The sequence below is a fragment of the Aquarana catesbeiana genome, linkage group LG09 (assembly GCF_042186555.1).
Source record: "Aquarana catesbeiana isolate 2022-GZ linkage group LG09, ASM4218655v1, whole genome shotgun sequence".
NCBI lineage: Eukaryota > Metazoa > Chordata > Amphibia > Anura > Ranidae > Aquarana > Aquarana catesbeiana.
This window is the reverse complement of record NC_133332.1, coordinates 309278876-309302196: the sequence shown is the minus strand read 5'-3', so window position 1 is coordinate 309302196 and position 23321 is coordinate 309278876. Positions and strand designations below refer to the sequence as shown.

Sequence of the window (23321 nt, the reverse complement as noted above, 5' to 3'; positions counted from 1 at the left end):
GTTGCACCCCTAGTCGTGAGCAAGAGAAGGCTTTGGATCGTATATTACAAAGACTGAGGGCAGCAGCAGACAACCCTACAATAGATCCTGTAATATATTGGCAGGGTATGGCAGGGCATTGCAGAGTATTGTCAGGGCATTGAAGAGTTTTGGCAGGGCATTGCAGAGTTTTGGCAGGGCATTGCAGAGTTTTGGCAGGGCATTGCAGAGTTTTGGCAGGGCATTGCAGAGTTTTGGCAGGGCATTGCAGAGTTTTGGCAGGGGGGAGAGAGAAACCGGCGTCATGACATGATGCCAGTTTGTTACAAGTGATCGCTCCATCATTTGACGGAGCGATCACGTGGTAAACGGCCGCCGGGTGTACCAAGATGGCCGTCGCTCCAATATTCAATCATATTCAATGCAACACCGTACCCAACAATCTCTCCCAGGTACAAAGAAATAAACGGACGCAATCACATTTCACCTGGCTAAAGATATGGCTCCCATGACCACTGTTGAAAAAGACGGATTTAAAAAACTCATTCGTACCCTTGATAAGCGCTATTGCGTCCCCTCTCGTAATTATTTTTCACACGTTGGAATACCTGCTCCGTACAAATGTCATGAAAATGTTGAAACAGAATTGCGCAGTGTACTTAATATTGCATCTACTTCAGATTTATGGTCTAGTAGAGCAATGGAACCGTACATGAGCTTAACGATCCATTTCATTAATGATAATTTTGCAGCGCATTGGATGAAAGCACAGGGTGACCATCGTCATGCAAAAATGGGGGGGTCATCTTATTAAAACGTATGTCAAGGCAAATTTTTTTTAGCTAGGTCTTGGATGGAGTGGGAAAGGACTGGAACCCCCGGTCAAGCATTTACTACTATCCAGAACTCCCATCACTTCCTGTCCTGCTGACATTTATTCAAACAGGATGTGAGGGGAACTCTCCAACAGCAACACAGACAGAAATGGAAATACTTTTATTTTTTTTTTGGGGGGGGGGGGTTTAAATGTTTTAAGTTCTAAAATATAGATCAATAAGTCCCATGTTTGCTAATGATTTTTTATTACTTTGTTTATAGGTGATTATCCAGATGGGAAATTGACAAATTACGATGAAGCTGGCGGGACGAATACAGTTCAGCCGAGCGAGAAAAATGATATTCCATCAGACGGGACGGAGGTAAAACAACCATCACAACCAACCAGTAAGTAAATTGTTGTCACTTTCAAGGAAGACTCATGGCTCAAGACGTTCTGAAGGCCCCGAAAAGGCTCTAACGTGCAATGAGATCCTTCCAAAGCAATCATTCATAATTTATTATAATAATTTTATATAATAATAATCATAATTATTATTAGAATATATAATAATCATAATTAATAATAGTAATAATAATAATTATTATTTATAATAATTATTGTTGAATAAATAATAATTCAGATGTCGTTATTACGCCGTCTTTTTTTGGACGGCTGATGCCGATTGGTTCCTTTAGCTTTAATAATTATATTTTTTCTCTCTCTTCCGTTAGAGATGCCAGTCATAGACTTTATATACATCATGGAATTAATCATCTTAGGGATGTCCATCATTATATTATTTGTTACAATGGTTGGCCTCTGCATAATAATGCGTGTCTGGTAAGTGTTCTTTGGTATTTACAGAAATTACTAACCTAGAATCGTGGGGGTCTATTTATAAAAGTTGCCACAGGAATTTCCCCTATTTTTTCCAATTGGGAAAAATGTGTGGATCCTGGGTGAAAGTTGGGTGAATCTTGGGTGTAAACATTTATAAATAGACCCCAAACTGTATGTAAAACCCCAAAACTATTTTTCGGCACGTTGGCATACAGAGTTGTCAAGCCAATTTCTTTTCTTTTTTTTAGGGAGACTTTTGCAAAGGGTTTTGCCTGGTGATCCTGCCAGTGACTCATTATTCCTGCAACGGACCAAGCTGTCCAGCACAAGCGACTGTTACGGGAAGTCCCAGTCTCAGCTATTAAATGGTCCCGACAACTGTCAATGAACCCTGCCGGTGACAGCACTATGGGGCCTATTTATAGAAAATTTAGTGGATGAACGTCACAAGCATTCACCCAGCCATCTGGAATTGTGGATATATTTTGCTTAATATGCTGATTTCCTATGATCGTCAGCTCCATCTATTGGCGATCATAAGAAATTAAGATATTGAGCAAAATATGGTCAAAATTTTTGATAGCTGGGCAAATGGCTTGTGACATTCATCCACAGATTTGTAATTGTAATTAGCAGCAGACTTTTTATTTTCCCCTTAATATTTAATCGGTGACCCGGCCAATAACACACCTTTTGTGTTAGGGTGGCCATGCCTACTCCTCCACTGTATTGCTGGAGGAACAGCGTTGTCACCCTAGAACAGGACTACAGGACTCCATAAAACAGGGAAGGTGTTCTATAGTCCACATAGACAGCCAGGAACAATGTAACTGATAAGAGCGCAGTACAGGAAGCTGTAAGCTTACAATATTTCTGGCAGGATAAATAGGTATATTTTTGTAGATATCAAACAGATATAACAAAACGCCCCCAACTGTGTTATTAACAGACCAAAACGGTGCAAATAAAAGAAGAACATTGTTAGGGATTATATACACTTGCATGTATTATAATTTAGCGCTTACACAATGATGATGGTTTTAACAATTTCTTTTCTTTTTTACAGTCGTGAGTAGGGGTGCAACGGATCAAAAAACTCACGGTTCGGATCGTTCCTCGGATCAGGAGTCACGGTTCGGATCATTTACGGATCAACAAAAAAAAAAATCTCCCCCACTGTAATAATATATTTGCAGGGTATTGGCGAGTATATTGGCAGGGTATGGCAGGGCATTGCAGAGTATTGGCAGGGCATTGCAGAGTTTTGGCAGGGGGGGGGGGGGGGGGAAGAGAGAAACCGGCGTCATGACATGATGCCGGTTTGTTACAAGTGATCGCTCCATCATTTGACAGAGCGATCACGTGGTAAACGGCCGCCGGGTGTACCAAGATGGCCGTCGCTCCAATATTCAATAATATTCAATGCAACACCGTACCCAACAATCTCTCCCAGGTACAAAGAAATAAACGGACGCAATCACATTTCACCTGGCTAAAGATATGGCTCCCATGACCACTGTTGAAAAAGACGGATTTAAAAAACTCATTCGTACCCTTGATAAGCGCTATTGCGTCCCCTCTCGTAATTATTTTTCACACGTTGGAATACCTGCTCCGTACAAATGTCATGAAAATGTTGAAACAGAATTGCGCAGTGTACTTAATATTGCATCTACTTCAGATTTATGGTCTAGTAGAGCAATGGAACCGTACATGAGCTTAACGATCCATTTCATTAATGATAATTTTGCAGCGCATTGGATGAAAGCACAGGGTGACCATCGTCATGCAAAAATGGGGGGGTCATCTTATTAAAACGTATGTCAAGGCAAATTTTTTTTTGCTAGGTCTTGGATGGAGTGGGAAAGGACTGGAACCCCCGGTCAAGCATTTACTACTATCCAGAACTCCCATTACTTCCTGTCCTGCTGACATTTATTCAAACAGGATGTGAGGGGAACTCTCCAACAGCAACACAGACAGAAATGGAAATACTTTTATTTATTTTTTTTGGGGGGGGGGGGGTTAAATGTTTTAAGTTCTAAAATATAGATCAATAAGTCCCATGTTTGCTAATGATTTTTTATTACTTTATGTTTATAGGTGATTATCCAGATGGCCAAATTACAAATTATGATGAAACGAAAGAGTATACATCAGAAGGGACAGAAGGGACTGACAGAAACCAACCATCAGATTCATCACAACCAACCAGTAAGTAAATTGTTGTCACTTCCAAGGAAGACTCATGGCTCAAGACGTTCTGAAGGCCCCAAAAGGCTCCAACGTGCAATGAGATCCTTCCAAAGCAATCATTCATAATTATTATTATTATAATAATTATATAATAATCATAATTATTAATAATAGTAATAATAAATATTTATATAATAATGGTTATTGAAATTAATAATAATTCAGATGTCGTATTTACGCCGTCTTTTTTTGGACGGCTGATGCTGATTGGTTCCTTTAGCTTTAATAATTATATTTTTTCTCTCTCTTCCTTTAGAAATGTCAGTAAATTACATCTTGGCAATAATCATTTTGGGGAGCCTCATAGCTCTGTTACTGCTATTGATAATAGCCGTCTTCATAATAATGTATGTCCGGTAAGTGTTCTTTGGTATTTACAGAAATTACTAACCTAGAATCGTGGGGGTCTATTTATAAAAGTTGCCACAGGAATTTCACCTATTTTTCCAATTGGAAAAAATGTGTGGATCCTGGGTGAAAGTTGGGTGAATCTTGGGTGTAAACATTTATAAATAGACCCCAAAGTGTATGTAAAACCCCAAAACTATTTTTCGGCACGTTGGCATACAGAGTTGTCAAGCCAATTTATTTTCTTTTTTTTGAGAGAGTCTTTGGCAAGGGGTCTTGCCTGGTGATCTTGTCAGTGACTCATTATTCCTGCAACGGACCAAGCTGTCCAGCACAAGCGACCTTTACGGGAAGCCCCAATCTCAGCTATTAAATGGTCCCGACAACTGTCAGTGAACCCTGCCGGTGACAGCACTATGGGGCCTCTTTATGGAAAATTTAGTGGATGAACGTCACAAGCATTCACCCAGCCATCTGGAATTGTGGATATATTTTGCTTAATATGCTGATTTCCTATGATCGTCAGCTCCATCTATTGGCGATCATAAGAAATTAAGATATTGAGCAAAATATGGTCAAAATTTTTGATAGCTGGGCAAATGGCTTGTGACATTCATCCACCAATTTGTAATTGTAATTAGCAGCAGACTTTTTATTTTCCCCTTAATATTTAATCGGTGACCCGGCCAATAACACACCTTTTGTGTTAGGGTGGCCATGCCTACTCCTCCACTGTATTGCTGGAGGAACAGCGTTGTCACCCTAGAACAGGAGAACAGGACTCCATAAGACAGGGAAGGTGTTCTATAGTCCACATAGACAGCCAGGAACAATGTAACTGATAAGAGCGCAGTACAGGAAGCTATAAGCTCACAATATTTCTGTCAGGATAAATAGGTATATTTTTGTAGATATCAAACAGATATAACAAAACGCCCCCAACTGTGTTATTAACAGACCAAAACGGTGCAAATAAAAGAAGAACATTGTTAGGGATTATATACACTTGCATGTATTATAATTTAGCGCTTACACAATGATGATGGTTTTAACAATTTCTTTTCTTTTTTACAGTCGTGAGTAGGGGTGCAACGGATCAAAAAACTCACGGTTCGGATCGTTCCTCGGATCAGGAGTCACGGTTCGGATCATTTACGGATCAACAAAAAAAAAATCTCCCCCACTGTAATAATATATTTGCAGGGTATTGGCGAGTATATTGGCAGGGTATGGCAGGGCATTGCAGAGTACTGTCAGGGCATTGCAGAGTATTGGCGGGGGGGGGGGGGGGGGGGGGGAGAGAAACCGGCGTCATGACATGAAGCCGGTTTGTTACAAGTGATCGCTCCATCATTTGACGGAGCGATCACGTGGTAAACGGTCGCCGGGTGTACCAAGATGGCCGCCGCTCCGGAGCTAGGCCGAAGCCATGGCCTTTCCTATGGCCGAGGATCACGGGCGTCCCGATCCACGGAGGTTGATCCACACGGATCACGGATCAATGACGATCAGTTGCACCCCTAGTCGTGAGCAAGAAAAGGCTTTGGATCGTATATTACAAAGACTGAGGGCAGCAGCAGACAACCCTACAATAGATCCTGTAATAATATATTTGCAGGGTATTGGCGAGTATATTGGCAGGGTATGGCAGGGCATTGCAGAGTATTGTCAGGGCATTGCAGAGTACTGTCAGGGGATTGCAGAGTATTGGCAGGGGGGAGAGAGAAACCGGCGTCATGACATGATGCCAGTTTGTTACAAGTGATCGCTCCATCATTTGATGGAGCGATCACGTGGTAAACGGCCGGCGGGTGTACCAAGATGGCCGCCGCTCCAATATTCAATCATATTCAATGCAACACCGTACCCAACAATCTCTCCCAGATACAAAGAAATAAACGGACGCAATCACATTTCACCTGGCTAAAGATATGGCTCCCATGACCACTGTTGAAAAAGACGGATTTAAAAAACTCATTCGTACCCTTGATAAGCGCTATTGCGTCCCCTCTCGTAATTATTTTTCACACGTTGGAATACCTGCTCCGTACAAATGTCATGAAAATGTTGAAACAGAATTGCGCAGTGTACTTAATATTGCATCTACTTCAGATTTATGGTCTAGTAGAGCAATGGAACCGTACATGAGCTTAACGATCCATTTCATTAATGATAATTTTGCAGCGCATTGGATGAAAGCACAGGGTGACCATCGTCATGCAAAAATGGGGGGGTCATCTTATTAAAACGTATGTCAAGGCAAATGTTTTTTTAGCTTGGTCTTGGATGGAGTGGGAAAGGACTGGAACCCCCGGTCAAGCATTTACTACTATCCAGAACTCCCATCACTTCCTGTCCTGCTGACATTTATTCAAACAGGATGTGAGGGGAACTCTCCAACAGCAACACAGACAGAAATGGAAATACTTTTATTTATTTTTTTTGGGGGGGGGGGTTTAAATGTTTTAAGTTCTAAAATATAGATCAATAAGTCCCATGTTTGCTAATGATTTTTTATTACTTTGTTTATAGGTGATTATCCAGATGGGAAATTGACAAATTACGATGAAGCTGGCGGGACGAATACAGTTCAGCCGAGCGAGAAAAATGATATTCCATCAGACGGGACGGAGGTAAAACAACCATCACAACCAACCAGTAAGTAAATTGTTGTCACTTTCAAGGAAGACTCATGGCTCAAGACGTTCTGAAGGCCCCGAAAAGGCTCCAACGTGCAATGAGATCCTTCCAAAGCAATCATTCATAATTTATTATAATAATTTTATATAATAATAATCATAATTAATAATAGTAATAATAATAATTATTATTTATAATAATTATTGTTGAATTAATAATAATTCAGATGTCGTTATTACGCCGTCTTTTTTTGGACGGCTGATGCCGATTGGTTCCTTTAGCTTTAATAATTATATTTTTTCTCTCTCTTCCGTTAGAGATGCCAATCATATACATCATGGAATTAATCATCTTAGGGATGTCCATCATTATATTATTTGTTACAATGGTTGGCCTCTGCATAATAATGCGTGTCTGGTAAGTGTTCTTTGGTATTTACAGAAATTACTAACCTAGAATCGTGGGGGTCTATTTATAAAAGTTGCCACAGGAATTTCCCCTATTTTTTCCAATTGGGAAAAATGTGTGGATCCTGGGTGAAAGTTGGGTGAATCTTGGGTGTAAACATTTATAAATAGACCCCAAAGTGTATGTAAAACCCCAAAACTATTTTTCGGCACGTTGGCATACAGAGTTGTCAAGCCAATTTATTTTCTTTTTTTTGAGGGAGTCTTTGGCAAGGGGTCTTGCCTGGTGATCTTGTCAGTGACTCATTATTCCTGCAACGGACCAAGCTGTCCAGCACAAGCGACCTTTACGGGAAGCCCCAGTCTCAGCTATTAAATGGTCCCGACAACTGTCAATGAACCCTGCCGGTGACAGCACTATGGGGCCTCTTTATGGAAAATTTAGTGGATGAACCTCACAAGCATTCACCCAGCCATCTGGAATTGTGGATATATTTTGCTTAATATGCTGATTTCCTATGATCGTCAGCTCCATCTAGTGGCCATAATGCTTTATTTTTATTTATTTTTTTTAAACCTGAAATAGGTCAATTTAGGAAAATACCACATTATGGACACTAGATGGCGCTGACGATCATAGAAAATTAAGATATTGAGAAAAATATGGTCAAAATTTGTGATAGCTGGGCAAATGGCTTGTGACATTCATCCATCGATTTGTAATTGTAATTAAAAGCAGACTTTTTTATTTCCCCCCTTAATATTTCATTGGTGACCCTGCCAATAACACACCTTTTGTGTTAGGGTGGCCATGCCTACTCCTCCACTGTATTGCTGGAGGAACAGCGTTGTCACCCTAGAACAGGACTACAGGACTCCATAAAACAGGGAAGGTGTTCTATAGTCCACATAGACAGCCAGGAACAATGTAACTGATAAGAGCGCAGTACAGGAAGCTATAAGCTTACAATATTTCTGGCAGGATAAATAGGTATATTTTTGTAGATATCGAACAGATAACAAAACGCCCCCAACTGTGTTATTAACAGACCAAAATGGTGCAAATAAAAGAAGAACATTGTTAGGGATTATATACACTTGCATATATTATAATTTAGCGCTTACACAATGATGATGGTTTTAACAATTTCTTTTTTACAGTCGTGAGTAGGGGTGCAACGGATCAAAAAACTCACGGTTCAGATCGTTCCTCGGATCAGGAGTCACGGTTCGGATCATTTACGGATCAACAAAAAAAAAAATCTCTCCCACTGTAATAATATATTTGCAGGGTATTGGCGAGTATATTGGCAGGGTATGGCAGGGCATTGCAGAGTACTGGCAGGGCATTGCAGAGTTTCAGCGGGGGGGGGGGGGGGGGGGGGGGAGAGAGAAACCGGCGTCATGACATGATGCTGGTTTGTTACAAGTGATCGCTCCATCATTTGACGGAGCGATCACGTGGTAAACGGCCGCCGGGTGTACCAAGTTGGCCGCCGCTCCGGAGCTAGGCCGAAGCCGCAACCTTTCCTATGGCCGAGGCCACAGAGCGGATCGCGGGTGTCCCGATCCTCACGGATCAATGACGATCAGTTGCACCCCTAGTCGTGAGCAAGAGAAGGCTTTGCATCGTATATTACAAGGACTGAGGGCAGCAGCAGACAACCCTACAATAGATCCTGTAATAATATATTTGCAGGGTATTGGCGAATATATTGGCAGGGTATGGCAGGGCATTGCAGAGTATTGTCAGGGCATTGCAGACTACTGGCAGGGCATTGCAGAGTGAGAAACCGGCGTCATGACATGATGCCGGTTTGTTACAAGTGATCGCTCCATCATTTGACGGAGCGATCACGTGGTAAACAGCCGGCGGGTGTACCAAGATGGCCGCCGCTCCAATATTCAATGGAGCACCGTACCCAACAATCTCTCCCAGGTACAAAGAAATAAACGGACGCAATCACATTTCACCTGGCTAAAGATATGGCTCCCATGACCACTGTTGAAAAAGACGGATTTAAAAAACTCATTCGTACCCTTGATAAGCGCTATTGCGTCCCCTCTCGTAATTATTTTTCACACGTTGGAATACCTGCTCCGTACAAATGTCATGAAAATGTTGAAACAGAATTGCGCAGTGTACTTAATATTGCATCTACTTCAGATTTATGGTCTAGTAGAGCAATGGAACCGTACATGAGCTTAACGATCCATTTCATTAATGATAATTTTGCAGCGCATTGGATGAAAGCACAGGGTGACCATCGTCATGCAAAAATGGGGGGGTCATCTTATTAAAACGTATGTCAAGGCAAATGTTTTTTTAGCTAGGTCTTGGATGGAGTGGGAAAGGACTGGAACCCCCGGTCAAGCATTTACTACTATCCAGCAACACAGACAGAAATGGAGATACTTTTATTTTATTTTTTGGGGGGGTTAAATGTTTTAAAGTTCTAAAATATAGATCAATGTCCCATGTTTGCTAATGATTTTTTATTACTTTATGTTTATAGGTGATTATCCAGACGGCCATGCATTAACAAATTATGATCAAGATGGCGGGACAGCTGAGAAAAGTAAAGTTCCATGAGACGGGAAAAATGACGTTCCGTCAGATGGGATGGAATCTTCATCACAACCAACCAGTAAGTAAATTGTTGTCACTTCCAAGGAAGACTCATGGCTCAAGACGTTCTGAAGGCCCCAAAGGGCTCCAACGTGCAATGAGATTCTTCCAAAGCAATCATTCATAATTTATTATTATTAATTATATAATAAATCCTTATTATAATATATATAATTATAATAATAAATATTTATAATAATTATTGTAATTGAATTAATAATTCAGATGTCGTTATTACGCCGTCTTTTTTTGGACGGCTGATGCTGATTGGTTCCTTTAGCTTTAATAATCATATTTTTTCTCTCTCTTTCTTTAGAAATGTCGGTCAGATACATCTTAGCAATAATCATCTTGGGAATCCTCCTGATACCCAGCTCCTTTATAATAATGCGTATCTGGTAAGTGTTTGGTATTTACAGAAATTAATAACCTAGAATCGTAGGGGTCTATTTATAAAAGATGCCACAGGAATTTCCCCTATTTTTCCAATTGGGAAAAATGTGTGGATCCTGGGTGAAAGTTGGTTGAATCTTGGGTGTAAACATTTATAAATAGACCCCAAAGTGTATGTAAAATCCCAAAACTATTTTTCGGCACGTTGGCATACAGAGTTGTCAAGCCAATTTTATTTCTTTTTTTTTGAGGGAGTCTTTTGCAAAGGGTCTTGCCTGGTGATCCTGCCAGGGACTCATTTATTCCTGCAACGGACCAAGCTGTCCAGCACAAGCGACCCTTACGAGAGTCTCAGCTATTAAATGGTCCCGACAACTGTCAGTGAACCCTGCCGGTGACAGCACTATGGGGCCTATTTATAGAAAATTTGGTGGATGAACATCACAAGCATTCACCCAGCCATCTGGAATTGTAGCTGTATTTTGCTTAATATGCTGATTTCCTATGATCATCAGCTCCATCTATAATGGGTTTTTTTTGTTTTTTTGTTTTTTTTTTAAACTTGAAATAGGTCAATTTAGGAAAATACCACATTTAAGGACACTAGATGGAGCTGACGATCATAGAAAATTAGGATATTGAGCAAAATATGGTCAAAATTTGTGATAGCTGGGCAAATGGCTTGTGACATTCATCCACCCATTTGTAATTGTAATTAGCAGCAGACTTTTTTTTTCCCCCCTTAATATTTCATTGGTGACCCTGCGAATAACACACCTTTTGTGTTAGGGTGGCCATGCCTACTCCTCCACCGTATTGCTGGAGGAACAGCGTTGTCACCCTAGAACAGGACTACAGGACTCCATAAGACAGGGAAGGTGTTCTATAGTCCACATAGACAGCCAAGAACAATGTAACTGATAAGAGCGCAGTACAGGAAGCTATAAGCTCACAATATTTCTGGCAGGATAAATAGGTATATTTTTGTAGATATCAAACAGATATAACAAAACGCCCCCAACTGTGTTATTAACAGACCAAAATGGTGCAAATAAAAGAACATTTTTAGGGATTATATACACTTTAAGAAAAACGTGATGTTTCCATGTATTATAATATTAGCGCTTACACAATGATGACGTTTTAAACAATTTCTTTTCTTTTTTACAGTCGTGCGCAAGAGTTGGCACTGGATCGCATTTTAAGAAGACTGAGGGCAGCAGGATACATCGCTAATATAGATCCTGTAGATCTGGAGGAAGTCATCGTCGACATTCCTTGGTCACCAAGGATATGGGACCGGGCAGAGGAGGGCGCTGCTGCACCGGGAGGTCAAGTGCCAATGAGGCCTCCAGCTCCACATGGAACTAAACATCAATTTTTGGTATGTTTAAGAAAGAGAAGAAAAGACTGTTCTAATACTGTCAGAGTCTATCTATCTATCTATCTATCTATCCTCATTAAATTCAACTCTGTGTTTGTGCTCACCTGTGGGAGATGCACATTGCTGCTGTGGTAAGCTTGAATCATGCCTTTTTGTTGTTTTTTGTTTTTTTTGATTTTCTGACTGATTTTCCCTATTTGTAGGCATTGCCCGGGAGAAGTTTTTTTTCTTGTGGGATCTCTATTATGGGTCTAAAATCTTAGTTTTTTCTGCCCACATAATTTTACAAATTTGAACCCACTAGAGGTATTTATATACATCCCCACATTAGCAATATCCACATTTTGCCGTATTGTGTTTTTTTTATTTCTTGCTCCTCTGTAATCTTTTACTTTTATTCATTGCAAGTTTACTATTATCATTATATATTTTTATATGGATCAATGTGCTTTTTAACAGGTTCAATATAGGTTTTTGGGTTAATATTTTTTCTAATTTTTACCAGTTATTTATATTATGTATATCATGAGCACTGTTAGTGTCTGCTGCTATTGCTATCTGTCGGCTATTAAATGGTCCCGACAACTGTCATTGAACCCTGCCGGTGACAGCACTATGGGGCCCATTTATAGAAAATTTGGTGGATGAACATCACTAGCATTCACCCAGCCATCCGGAATTGTAGCTGTATTTTGCTTAATATGCTGATTTCCTATGATCATCAGCTCCATCTAGTGGCCATAATGGGGTTTTTTTTTTTTTTTAAAACTTGAAATAGGTCAATTTAGGAAAATACCACATTTAAGGACACTAGATGGAGCTGACGATCATAGAAAATTAAGATATTGAGCAAAATATGGTCAAAATTTGTGATAGCTGGGCAAATGGCTTGCGACATTCTTCCACGTAATTGTAATTAGCAGCAGACTTTTTTTCCCCCCCATAATATTTCATTGGTGACCCTGCCAATAACACACCTTTTGTGTTAGGGTGGCAATGCCTACTCCTCCACTGTATTGCTGGAGGAACAGCATTGTCACCCTAGAACAGGAGAACAGGACTCCATAAGACAGGGGAGGTGTTCTATAGTCCACATAGACAGCCAGGAATAACGTAACTGATAAGAGCGCAGTACAGGAAGCTATAAGCTCACAATATTTCTGGCAGGATAAATAGGTATATTTTTGTAGATATCGAACAGATATAACAAAACGCCCCCAACTGTGTTATTAACAGACCAAAATGGTGCAAATAAAAGAAGAACATTGTTAGGGATTATATACACTTTAAGAAAAATGTGATGTTTCCATGTATTATAATGTTAGCGCTTACACAATGATGATGGTTTTAACAATTTCTTTTCTTTTTTACAGTCATGAACAAGAAAGGAGTTTGGAACACTTAGTCCAAAGACTAAGGGAAGCAGAACGATATGGGACAGAGGACACCAGATCTAGTGAGAGACGAGGAGGGCGCTACATATCAGCCAGAGTAGGGCGCTACATATCTGCCAGAGAAGATGTCTGGCATGTCTAAATAAAAAGAAGTAAAGCCTGTCGTGAACAAGAAAGGACTTTGGAAGGCATATTCAAAAAACTGAAGGCAGCAGAACGATATGGGACAGAGGACACCACATCTAGTGAGAGACGAGGAGAGCGCTGCTTAGAAGCCACAGAAAGGAGCTACTTATTAGCCAGAGGAGAGCGCTGCTTGAGAAGATATCTAAATAAAAAGAAGTAAAGACTGTTCTGATAGTGTCAGAGTCTGATTTTCAATTATTTTTATTAAGATATTTTCCACATAAAAACATTCCATAGCAATTCATTTCAAAACCTTATACATAAACATACATATATAACAAAACATATACTAACCTCATTAACCACTAGGCGTCTGTACTATAGCCGAAAGACGGCTACAGCGCGGACTCCAATTGCTGGGAGGGTGTCCCTGGACGTCCTCCTGTTTACTTCCGCGTTGTGCGCTCCCGCGGGCGTGCGTCGGGGAAGTTTTATGCTGCCCGTGTCCCTTGGACACAGCCAGTCACAGATCGCTGAAAATGGCCAATCATAGTGGCCGTTCTCAGTGCGATCGGTGGTGGCAATGAGAGACGATCTCATATGTAAACATATGAGATCATCTCTCATCGCCGGCTCTCCCTCCTCACACAGAGATAGCGTGTGAGGAGGGAGAGCGAACTGCCGCGGCGGTAAGTGAAAAGAAAAAAATAAAAACGGAAAAAAAAAAAAAAAGTGTCCCCACTGTATGGTTGCCACCTCATCCCTTTAAACCCGAACACATTAATTACACAGGTTCTGTGGCTGATTAAGGTGGTAATTAAACTCACTTGGTGCCTTATCTCCATTTAATTAGCCTCAGAACCTGTGTAATTCAAAGGTGTTCGGGTTTAAAAGGATGAGGTGGCAACTCTACCCTTCCGCCATCTGTCCTTGTTGGCATGTCCCTGCCGCCATCTGTCCCCAGTGCCACGCATCAGTGCCACCTGTCATCAGTGCCACGTATCAGTGCCACCTGTCATCAGTGCCACGTATCAGTGCCACATAATCAGTGCCAAGTGTCATCAGTGCCACGTAATCAGTGCCACGTGTCATCAGTGCCATCTGTCATCAGTGCCACGTATTAGTGCCATCTGTCATCAGTGCCACGTATTAGTGCCATCAGTGCCACGTATCAGTGCCATTTGTCATCAGTGTCACATGTCATTGTCCTGGTTCTCCAGGGCCTTCAAAAGTGTAATAGGTAGTCAACAAATTAGATGTGTAATTTATGCTCCTAGAACACCTGATGGTGCTCCCTGCATGTTGGGCCTCTCTATGTGGCCAGGCTGTGAAAAAGTCCCACACATGTGGTATCCCCATACTCAGGATGAGTAGCAGAATGTATTTTGGGGGGTCATTTGTGGTATATACATGCCATGTGAGAGAAATAACCTATTACAATGACAATTTTGTGTGTGTGTGTGGGGGGGGGGAATCTTCATTTTGCAAAGAATTGTGGGAAAAAAAATGACATCAAAAAGCTCACCATGCATCTTACTAAATACCTTGGAATGTCTAAAAAAAAAAAAAAAAAAGGGGTCATTTGGGGGGGATTTGTACTTTCCTGGCTTGTTCGGGTCGCAAGACATGATAGGCCTCAGTACATCTGGTGTGATCAATTTTTTATGATTTGTACCATAACTTGTAAACTCTCTAACTTTCACACAGACCAAATAATATCCACTAATTTGGGTTATTTTTACCAAAGATATGTAGCAGTATAAATTGTGGCCAAAATTTATGAAGAAAAATTACTAATTTGCAAAATTTTATCACAGAAACAAAGAAAAATGTCTTTTTTTTTCAAAATTTTCGGTCTTTTTTCATTTATAGCGCAAAAAATAAAAAACCCAGAGGTGATCAAATACCACCAAAAGAAAGTTCTATTTGTATGAAAAAAAGGACAAAAAATTCATTTGGGTACAGTATTACATGACTGAGTAATTGTCGAAGTGTGAGAGCACCGAAAGCTGAAAATTGGTCTGGTCACAGGGGGATTAAGTGCCCAGTTGTCAAGTGGTTAAATTCAAAATGCAACATTTGTCTCAACACTTGGATCTGTCTCATAACACCTTCCAGAGTTGTTATGGATGCTCCACCGTCTCCCACCACCCATCCCCCCAAAAAGAGAAAAAAAAAAAAAAAAGGAGCACCCACGTTAAACTTCCATTCTTTATATTAAAGTGACACTAAAGGTTCGATTTTTATTTTTTAAAAATAACAAACATGTCATATTTGCCTCCACTGTGCAGCTTTTGCACAGAGTGGCCTTGAATGGCGTTTTCTGGAGTCCGCCGGCGGCTCTCATAGCTCCTCCCCATCTCAGATAACCCCCGGGGAGAAGCGCTCTTCTGGGGGGTTACCTTTCGGGCGCGCTCCAGAGTCCTGCATTCGGCATCCAAAGCCACCAAGTGCAGGATTCAGCCCCGCCCCCCGCGAGCCAATGGCTGCGCTGCTATCAATCTATCCAAAGAAGAGCCGAGAAGCTCGAGCAACGATCGAGCGCGGGACTTTCGAGGGCTCAGGTAAGAAAACCGGGGGGCCGGTAATCATCAGATGTTTTTTCACCTTAATGCATAGGATGCATTAAGGTGAAAAAACATGAACCTTTACAACCCCTTTAAGGTGTACCCCATTCCTCTTTCCCCATTACTATATTTGTGTATGAAAGCATTCATCTATTTTGTTGAATTCTCTAATGCCGCGTACACACGACCGGACTTTCCGTCAGAATAAACTCTGATGGTCTTTCCGACGGACTTGCCTCCACACGATCACACCAAAGTCCGTTCGTTTAGAAAGCAATGACGTACGACGGGACTAGAAAGGGAAGTTCAATATCCAGTAGCCAATAGCTGCCCTTGCGTCGCATTTGGTCTGTCGGACTAGCATACAGACAAACGGTTTTCCCGATAAGAATTGATTCCGTTGGAAAGATTTAAAATAGGGCTGAAACAACTAATCGATTATGAAATTAATCAATTACTATTTTCATAATCGATTAATCGGCCAGTAACATAATGGGGTTAAAAAAAAACTAAAGCGAGCCCTTTATAGTACAAAAAGAGCAAATAATCGCTACTGTAGATGTTACTTTCACAGTTCTACAATAAAAAAAATGAACCCCTTACAGTAGTGATTATCTGATTTTTTTTTTTTTTTTTTTGTACTATAAAGGGCTAATTTTAGTTTTTTTTAACCCAATTGGCCAAAAAAATGCAAAAACGTAAATCGCCGCAAAATCACATGCGCAAAAATCAAAACGCACAGCAAAAACAGATTGAAAGCAAACTGCCTAGGTGTGTAGCGAGCCTTATTCTGGCCACAAGGATCAATTTTCAGACGAGAATATTCAGACGAAAAGTCTTTGTACATTCGCTGAATGAAAGAATGTTGTTTGAAATTTTTACTTGTTTTTAACATTCTGTTTTTAAAATGAATGTAATTTCTGAACGAAAACCACATACACTGTCTGAAAATTCCTTTGACCAAGAAGTTTTCAATTTCCAAATTTTCCCGTCACTGTGGTTGAAAATGAACGTCGACTTGACCCCACTAACGATTAGAAAATAGAACGAACATTCTTAAAATTTAAATTTTTTTGGAGGAAGACATTTGATCTGAGTCTGATAATATTTATCAGATTCACCCTTTAATAGTATGTACAGTATATCTCTTCTCTAACAGTTTATACAGTGTATCTTCTCTAATAGTATATACAGTATATCTCTTCTGTCTGTTATTCTCAGAGTGGATTAGATATTTTGCTCCCTAACCATATAGTTGGTTATTTATATTTACCACTGCATAGAGATATTTAAGAATAAATTGCCTTTTTTTAAAAACTTTACATATTAACTAAATTATACGCCACTTTTTTTTTTTTTTTTAAGGTTATTAACCGATTAATCGAAACAATCGGCCAACTAATCGATTATGAAAATAATCGTTAATTGCAGCCCTAATTTAAAACACGTTTTATTTCTAGGTCCGTCAGACTTTTTGGAAGAAAACAGTCAGATGAAGCCCACAAATGATCGGAATGTCCGACGGAATGATTTCGCCGGACCTTTTCTGCCGGAAAGTCCGGTCGTGTGTACGCGGCATAAGTGATTACCTTTTTATGTGTGTGGAAAAAATTATTTTAATTTTAGTGACCCCTTCCTCTTTATTACCTATATAAAATACCTATAGTCATAATTATCCCTTATCACAAAACATGTCCCTCATACATATGTGATATTTAGAACTTTCCCGACTCTATTTATATTTATTTTGAAGAGGAGAGTCACAACTCTCTACCATGTCTTCTAGCCAATCACATGATGTGCCAAATTATTTTCACCTTCTACTGGCAGTAAGCAATCCCAGATGATGCAGAGAATGGCCCTCAAGTGATCAGCACCGCTCTTTGCATTAATCCATGGAGAGCATTGCATTAAGAGTATTAGTATGATTGCACTTTTTACATGGAGTGCTCAATAGCAGGGGCCAGGACACCCTTCACCTCCAGCCTGTCCCCAGTCAATGGGGATGAGGATATCTTGTGGTGGATTACAGGTACTGCGGGGGGACAATATACAAGGAAAGGTGCAAGAAACTGGGGAATGCCCAAAACCATCACAATCAGCAGCAATTGATCACAATTATAACACCATGTATACAATGTGTAGACAAGAAAGGGATAAGTCTATATAGTCCATTAAAGTCTGTTAAAAAATGGACTGTAGGAGAGGGTGTTGGTATGAATACACAAACAGGGCTGCCTTCTAGAGAGTTGAAACCAAGCTCCAAAAATCTGTAGAAAAAAACAAGGGGGAAGGCGCCTCTGGGTGTAGTAGGGAAGTCGTTTATTGTTTAAAAAACAGTGTGCAAACAACTCACATTTCGGAAGTATAACAAAGAGCATCTTAGAAGCCAGAGGGGGTATCCATCGTGGGGTTGTACATCAGATGGGTCACGGTGGTGCCTGATGGTGTCCGTATGGCTCGTTGTTTACCGCTGTAGCCGGCCGCGGTATCGATGTTTCTCCAAACGAGGCCTGGAACGCACGTGGGGGGACAGCTTTGGATTTAGTTATCACAGTCACAGAGGTTTTTTTCTAAAATTAACCTGCAGTTGGGTTTTAAGTACATTAAGTCAGCAGAAATATTTATTTTTTAACCTGTCCAATCATTATTTTTCCTGGAACAAGCCTTGGTTGGCAAGTTCAAGGGCTAAGTTCTCTCCATGGTGGGGGAACACAGTAAAGGAACAGGACTGTAGCGGCAAAAGTAGACTTGACACATCTTCATGGGGCTGTTGAGCATAAGAAGACATAGGATTCATTATATCATAATATTTGGGATTCCCAGCATCAGTAATGCACACTGGGCACCTCCTTATGTCACCCACATAAGGGGTGTATTAATAAAAAATGTGCATAGCTGTTCATTCATGGACATTGCATGTAAATTTATTCTGTGCAAATAGTGCAGAATCGAATGTTCTCCGACTATATCTTCTGCAGATCGAATGTGTGAATGCAGAAAAGGCCACTAGATGGAGCTGAGGAGCGTATTTATTTCCTACGCTAGTCATCGCCATCTAGTGACCATATTGAGGAAATTTTTACCTTTCACACTTTTGAATTGCCGAAAATGTAGCCAGAGAACATTTGATTTTGCCCCATTTGCACAGAATGAATTTATATACAGTTTTGATGAAAAAATTGTGTGACAGGGCAAGGCCCTGTCACTGTGAGAATGTAGGAGAAAATGACACAGGATTTGCATTAAAGGGTTTATGCGAGGTTTCAGTTTATCGTTTGAGCGAAAGCTGTGTTTTTAGTTTTCTCTGGATTCTGTAGTCCCGGATTGGGATCTGAAGGTTCCAAAGTGTATTTGTGGGATGGAACCCTCAATCCTGTATCTGGATTTTAACAGGTGTCTGCAGCCTGTCTGAGTACATAGGTGTGCCGGGTCATTATATACTCAAGCCTGAGGATAGCTTAGGGCTCCCAGTTTAGAGACGGCACCCATATTGGAGACAGGAGGTCTCACCTAGGGGTCAGAGGAGCCCCAGCTAGGAGCTGGGAGACAGGTCTCATCCAGGGATTAGCTGTGCTGCCTGTGCTGTGATTGGCCTACAGCTATCACAGTGTACCTGGGCAAATCACAGCACCCTGTACCATGTGATTAGCTGTAGCCAATCACAGATCACTAGTCTTCACATCTGTCATTAATGGTTAACCCATTAATAGCAAATAAAAACGTTGCTGTTGCAATGACCTTCATTGTAACAAAATGTAAAAGAAAAAAAATTAAAAAATTTTGAAAAAAAAAAAAAAAGTTATTTTTAACATACAAGTAGCACAGTGCTGAACAGCAAAAAATGTCCTCGTCATGAAGGTGGTAAAACCTTCTGGAGTTGAAGTGGCTATAGCCTGAGAACATTTGATTTTGTCACATTCACACAGAACACATTTAGTTGCAGTTTCCATGGATAAACTGATATTTAAACTTTTTTATAAATACCTCAACCTTGTAGCATTTTCTGTTTCAGCTCCATAAGGGCACAGGAGGGACTTGAGTGACCTACACACAGCCCTGACCTCAACCCTATCGAACATCTTCAGGATAACCAGGAATGTTGATTGTGAGCCGGGTCTTCTCCTCCATCACTAGTACCTGGCCTCACAAATGTTCTTGTGGCTGCATCAGGACAGCCCCAAAGGGGGAACCAAGTTAATGCCCATGCTTTGTTTTCAGAATGGAAATGTCCAACATGCTCATATTGGTTTTGATGGTCAGATGCCCACAAACTTTGACCCCATAATGTATGTCAATTTATTTGGGGTTGCACCTATGCATTGCTGGTTATCTTGTTGTATATGTTTGTTTTGTCTCCTTTATAGTAATTATTTAAAAATATTTTAATTTCTTACCGTAATGCCCTGAAGCAGTTATCTGTGAATCTTTGATTTTTCCTGATGATAAACCAAAAGGTTGGCGACACCCTAAAAGACAAATCACATGTACAATATGTATTATGTTCTACATTTAATTTGCACTGATGCATTAATATGTACACTATATGGACAGAGGTATTTGGCCCCTCTCCAAATGATTGGGTTCAGGTATTTCCAGTGAAGGGTACTGTTATTATTATTATACCAGATTTATATAGCACCAACAGTTTAACCACTTCAGCCCCGGAAGGATTTATCCTCTTCCTGACCAGAGCATTTGATTGGTTTGCGCAAAATTTATAGCGTTTACAAAATAGGGGATAGTTTTATGGCATTTTTATTAACAATTTTTTTTTTTTTACTAGTAGTGGCGGCGATCAGCGATTTTTATTGTGACTGCGACATTATGGCAGACACATCGGACATTTGACACATTTTTGGGACCAGTGTCATTTATACAGCAATCAGTGCTATAAAAATGCACTGATTCCTGTGTAAATGACACTGGCAGTGAAGGGGTTAACCACTAGAGGGCGGGGAGGGGTTAAGTATGTCCTAGGGGAGTGATTCTAACTGTAGGGGGGGATGGGCTGTGTGCGTGACGTCACTGATCTCTGCTTCGATGACAGGGAGCAGAGATCCAGTGACACTGTCACTAGGCAGAACGGGGAGATGCTGTTTACAACGGTGAAAGGTTTCTTCACAGTAAGAGCTGTGAAAATGTGGAATAGACTCCCTCCAGAGGTGGTTCTGGCCAAGCTCAGTAGATTGCTTTAAGAAAGGCCTGGATACTTTCCTAAATGTACATTATATAACTGGGTACTGACATTTATAGGTAAAGTTGATCCAGGGAAAATCCGATTGCCGCTTGGGGGATCAGGAAGGAATTTTTTCCCCTGCTGTAGCAAATTGGAGCATGCTCTGCTGGGGTTTTTTGCCTTCCTCTGGATCAACTGTGGGTATAGTATTGGGTATATTGGATTGTACGATATATATTTTTTTTTTTGTTTTTTTATGGTTGAACTGGATGGACTTGTGTCTTTTTTCAACCTAACTATGTGAGGCGATCGATTAGTTGGTCGATTATTGTTTCGATTAATCGATTAATCGGTTAATAACCTTAAAAAAAAGTGTGGTGTATAATTTAGTTAGTATGTAAAGTTTAAAAAAAAAACAAACTAAATTATACACCACACTTTTTTTAAAGGTTATTAACCGATTAATCGATTAATCGAAACAATAATCGACCAACTAATCGATTATGAAAATAATCGTTAGTTGCAGCCCTACCTCATACCCTACTTTAAGAAGACCTTTTGGATAAGATCTTCTCATCCAATATCAGTTCCTGCCCTCAGCACTACTGAACACCTTTGGAATTGGCTCTTCTCATCCTAAATCAGTACCTGACTTCAACCTTACTGAATACCTTTGGGATCGAGTCTTCTTATCCAACATCAGTGCACGCCTTCAACCCTACTGGATACCTTTGGGACTGGGTCTTCTCATGCTACATTAGTACCTGAACTCAAACCCTACTGGACATCTTAGGGATTAGGTCTTCTGATCCAACACCAGTACCAGACCTCAACCCTACTCAACACCACTGGAATCAGGTATTCTCATCCAACATAAATGCCTGCCGTCAACCCTACTGAACACCTTTGGGATCAGTTCTTCCCATCCAACATCCAATATCTCACAGAAGTAAGTACACCCCTCACATTTTTGTAAATATTTTATTCTATCTTTTCATGTGACAACACTGAAGAAATGACACTTGTCTATAGGGCTGCAACTAACGATTATTTTCATAATCGATTAGTTGGCCGATTATTGTTTCGATTAATCGATTAATAACCTTAAAAAAAAAAAAAGTGGCGTATAATTTAGTTAATATGTAAAGTTTTAAAAAAAAGGCAATTTATTCTTAAATATCTCTATGCAGTGGTAAATATAAATAACCAACTATATGGTTAGGGAGCAAAATATCTAATCCACTCTGAGAATAACAGACAGAAGAGATATACTGTATATACTATTAGAGGAGTTACACTGTATAAACTGTTAGAGAAGAGATATACTGTACATACTATTAAAGGGTGAATCTGATAAATATTATCAGACTCAGATCAAATGTCTTCCTCCAAAAAAAATTTAATTTTAAGAATGTTCGTTCTATTTTCTAATCGTTAGTGGGGTCAAGTCGACGTTCATTTTCAACCAGTGACGGGAAAATTTGGAAATTGAAAACTTCTTGGTCAAAGGAATTTTCAGACAGTGGATGTGGTTTTCGTTCAGAAATTACATTCATTTTAAAAACAGAATGTTAAAAACAAATAAAAATTTCAAACAACATTCTTTCATTCAGCGAATGTACAAAGACTTTTCGTCTGAATATTCTCGTCTGAAAATTGATCCTTGTGGCCAGAATAAGGCTCGCTACACACCTAGGCAGTTTGCTTTCAATCTGTTTCTGCAGTGCTTTTTGCTGTGCGTTTTGATTTTTGCGCATGTGATTTTGCGGCGATTTACGTTTTTGCATTTTTTTGGCCAATTGGGTTAAAAAAAACTAAAATTAGCCCTTTATAGTACAAAAAAAAAAAAAAAAAAAAAAAAAAAAAAAAAGCAGATAATCACTACTGTAAGGGGTTCATTTTTTTTATTGTAGAACTGTGAAAGTAACATCTACAGTAGCGATTACTTGCTCTTTTTGTACTATAAAGGGCTCGCTTTAGTTTTTTTTTAACCCCATTATGTTACTGGCCGATTAATCGATTATGAAAATAGTAATCGATTAATTTCATAAGTTGTCGATTAATCGATTAGTTGTTTCAGCCCTACTTGTCTACAATGTAAAGTAGTGAGTGTACAGCTTGTATAACAGTGTAAATTTGCTGTCCCCTCAAAATAACTCAACACACAGCCATTAATGAGGAAAATTAGAGGGCATGAGGGTGGGAGTTTACATGAAGCACGTAGCAGCAACTGAATACAGGTGGACATGTAGAAAGGACATTTATTGGTATATAACATGGATATACATACATAATATACATAGCTGTTGGGGTGTAGTTCCCACGTAGTAAAACATAATATGAATATCAACTGTATTAC

General features: G+C 40.0%; 1 protein-coding gene across 6 annotated transcripts in view; it reads right to left on the bottom strand.

The window, feature by feature from the left end:
- F8 (coagulation factor VIII) overlaps positions 1–23321 on the bottom strand; it is a 169862-nt gene that overhangs the window by 14848 nt on the left and 131693 nt on the right. For 2 of the 6 annotated variants that reach the window (XR_012236114.1, XR_012236115.1), the window contains exons 25-26: positions 20181–20252; positions 18140–18553 (exon numbers count right to left, since the gene is read on the bottom strand). Coding sequence is in view for 3 of the 6 variants with exons in the window: in XM_073600614.1 (XP_073456715.1) it covers positions 20199–20252 (54 nt within the window). In the remaining 3 variants the exon portion in view is untranslated. Of the gene's footprint in view, positions 1–10542; positions 18554–20180; positions 20253–23321 lie in introns of those variants that run through there. The other 4 variants (XR_012236116.1, XM_073600614.1, XM_073600616.1 and 1 more) reach the window with 4 other exon arrangements.